The sequence below is a fragment of the Acyrthosiphon pisum genome, chromosome A1 (assembly GCF_005508785.2).
Source record: "Acyrthosiphon pisum isolate AL4f chromosome A1, pea_aphid_22Mar2018_4r6ur, whole genome shotgun sequence".
NCBI lineage: Eukaryota > Metazoa > Arthropoda > Insecta > Hemiptera > Aphididae > Acyrthosiphon > Acyrthosiphon pisum.
This window is the reverse complement of record NC_042494.1, coordinates 112,648,872-112,651,471: the sequence shown is the minus strand read 5'-3', so window position 1 is coordinate 112,651,471 and position 2,600 is coordinate 112,648,872. Positions and strand designations below refer to the sequence as shown.

Below are 2,600 nucleotides of genomic sequence, written 5' to 3'. Positions count from 1 at the left end.
TACTGTACAGCAGAGCGACATCCACTTACCCATCTTTTTTTATTTTATAACAAGTTTTTCTATTATAAGTCTGTGTTAGTACTTAGTATATAGATATAAACTATTATAAGCTGTTACGAATAATATAAGATCAAATGAAAATAATAAATTCATTTTATTTTATTAAAATAAATTAAAAACATTAAAACTAAATGAAAATACTATAATAAACATATTATTTTCAAAACATTAATTAGCTTGGTGGGCCAGTGAAAAACCCTTGACGCCGTATGTTGGAAGCCTCTGGTATAAAATATAAACAGTCTGAATCTTACAAAGAAAATGTGTTGAGTACCTATATACAAGATGGAAAAAATAAATAAAGAAGAATTAGATAGAATATTATAATTTAATTGTTACTTATTATTAAGAATTTTGTTGATGTTTTCTTGGATAGGTCACAATGCTTTGTTTAGGTGTTCAGGTTTCAGGTAGGTATATTTGAACTAGTTCTGGTAGCTGCAAAGTTGTGACAGTAGAGTATATGTTTGACTGTTAGTGCTTCCCCAGTTGCCCACAATTTGAGCATTGATCCGGTTCTTATCGTTTCATAAGATAGCTGTGTGTTATCCAAGCATATTATTCTATTCTTAGCCTGTTGATTATGACATTGTAACATATTTTAGTAAGGGATGTTGGCTAAGGGTTTATTGAAAGTTTTATTTCATAGAGTTTTGTATATTATAGGGATGTCTAACATTCTTGCCACTGCCGTAGTGTCAGGTACTGTATGGTGCCATTGATGTCAATTAAAGAACATATTTGGGGCTTGGGCTAAGGTGGATTCAGGTGAATTTATGGTTCTTTTAGCGTAGATGTCAGTTGTCTCGCTGCTGAGAATTCTAACATTGCTAGGGATCCATACCACTATATTGATGTTGCGTTTTGATTATTACAATTAAGGAGAGAAATATGATTTTATATTATTCTGGATATGGTGTTGATTTGGTTCATATTGCGAATACTGTTTAAAACACTTAAAATAGATACTTAGTATGAGAACTTTGTCTATTGTTTAATTATTTTAAGTTCCCAATGAATTGCATAGGCTTCAGCTGTGTAAATTTAACAGAAATCTGGAAATTTGATCATTTTTTTGTAGGTATTGTTGGAATATACCAAAACCCCTAGCCGGCTTCAGAGGTAGATCTATCAATATAAAACTTGATGTAATACTGATGGTCTTCCAGTAATGAGCCTGTGGCAAGGCTTAGGCTGTGTTGTAAATAGTCTCTATCATTTTGAGTACAGATTGTTTAGCACCAATGTACAGGAAAGCACCATTTTTCAATTTTGACAGAATAATAGATTTATATATTTGTTTGAGAGAGGATACATTTGCTTCCAACGAAATGTGTGCCAGTGACTTCATAATGTTCAATTTGATTGAAGTGGCTCTTTTCATTTCCTTTAAGAGAGGCAGCCGTATACTTATTATCGAAGATAATTCCGAGAATCCTAATGGTTTTAGTCCGTAGTATTGGAATATTGTTTCAATGTACTTCTAATTTATTGTATATTTTTAGTCTGGTAAAGAGAGTGCAATTAGATTTCAAAGCAGAAAAATGAAGCCATTTCTAGAGGACTATTCAATAGAGAGATTGTGACTGTAATGGTGGTTGGATGAAATTCGGGGTTTTTTCCTCTGCAAGAAATATTTAAATCATCAGTGTTGAATGGAAATTTAAAAGCCTAATTATTAGGTTGGGTTCTTACTTAAATTTCAAAGATGAACTTAAACTAAAAAAATATCAATTTATAACGAATTGTAGGTAAAAAAATTATATTTCAAAACATATTTAATTTACTATTGTAATACATTCAAATAAAAAAAGAAGTTAATCTCAATAGCATTACTTTACTTATAATTTATTAAAAATTCACAAAATATCAAAAGAAAACATTGTAAAATTGTTTATGCTCAATACATAATATACATTTTTAAAACATTGAAGTAGATACTAAGTTTAAAATATTTTTTTTTTCACCAACCAATATCCACTGCATACAATAAGTAAAACTTTATTAAGACATTGTGATATTGACATTGTTGAGACTATCATTTAAAGATCTTATGGTAAAATATATTAAGGAAATATATTATATTAGAATATTTTTTTATGTTTTTCATGAGTTCAATACCTTAAAAAGTCTAGTTAAAATTAAACCATAAATTGAAATTTGGCTGATGAAATATTTTTGTTATTTGATATAATGTTTGCACTAAAACTATAATCTAAGGGATCACTGATTAATATTTTTGGAGGGCCACATTAGGAATTCAGACATTTTAGTTGGGCAATCAAAATGCAATGTCATATTTAACTAAAGGAAAAATAAGACTAAAACTGACCAAACCTGAGGTTGGTAATTAATAGTGAGGTAGCGAGAAACTTGGTAGCCCTAGGGTCATAAGAGATCACAACCTAAATTTATCAAAATCAGTTCATTTCCATACAATTAGTACTATTATAATAAAATTATTATATTTTGTTATAATCAAAAATATATAATTTTTTTTTAAGCAACGTTTTTTTTTTTTTTTTTAATTACATATAATA

At 28.7% G+C, this 2,600-nt stretch overlaps 1 protein-coding gene across 1 annotated transcript in view; it reads right to left on the bottom strand.

Moving 5' to 3' along the window:
• Positions 1–1,805: 1,805 nt before the first annotated feature.
• LOC100302380 (uncharacterized protein) overlaps positions 1,806–2,600 on the bottom strand; it is a 2,742-nt gene continuing 1,947 nt past the window's right edge. The window contains 1 exon segment of the mRNA NM_001162967.1: positions 1,806–2,110. Coding sequence (NP_001156439.1) covers positions 2,065–2,110 — 46 coding nt within the window. The 3' untranslated portion in view covers positions 1,806–2,064.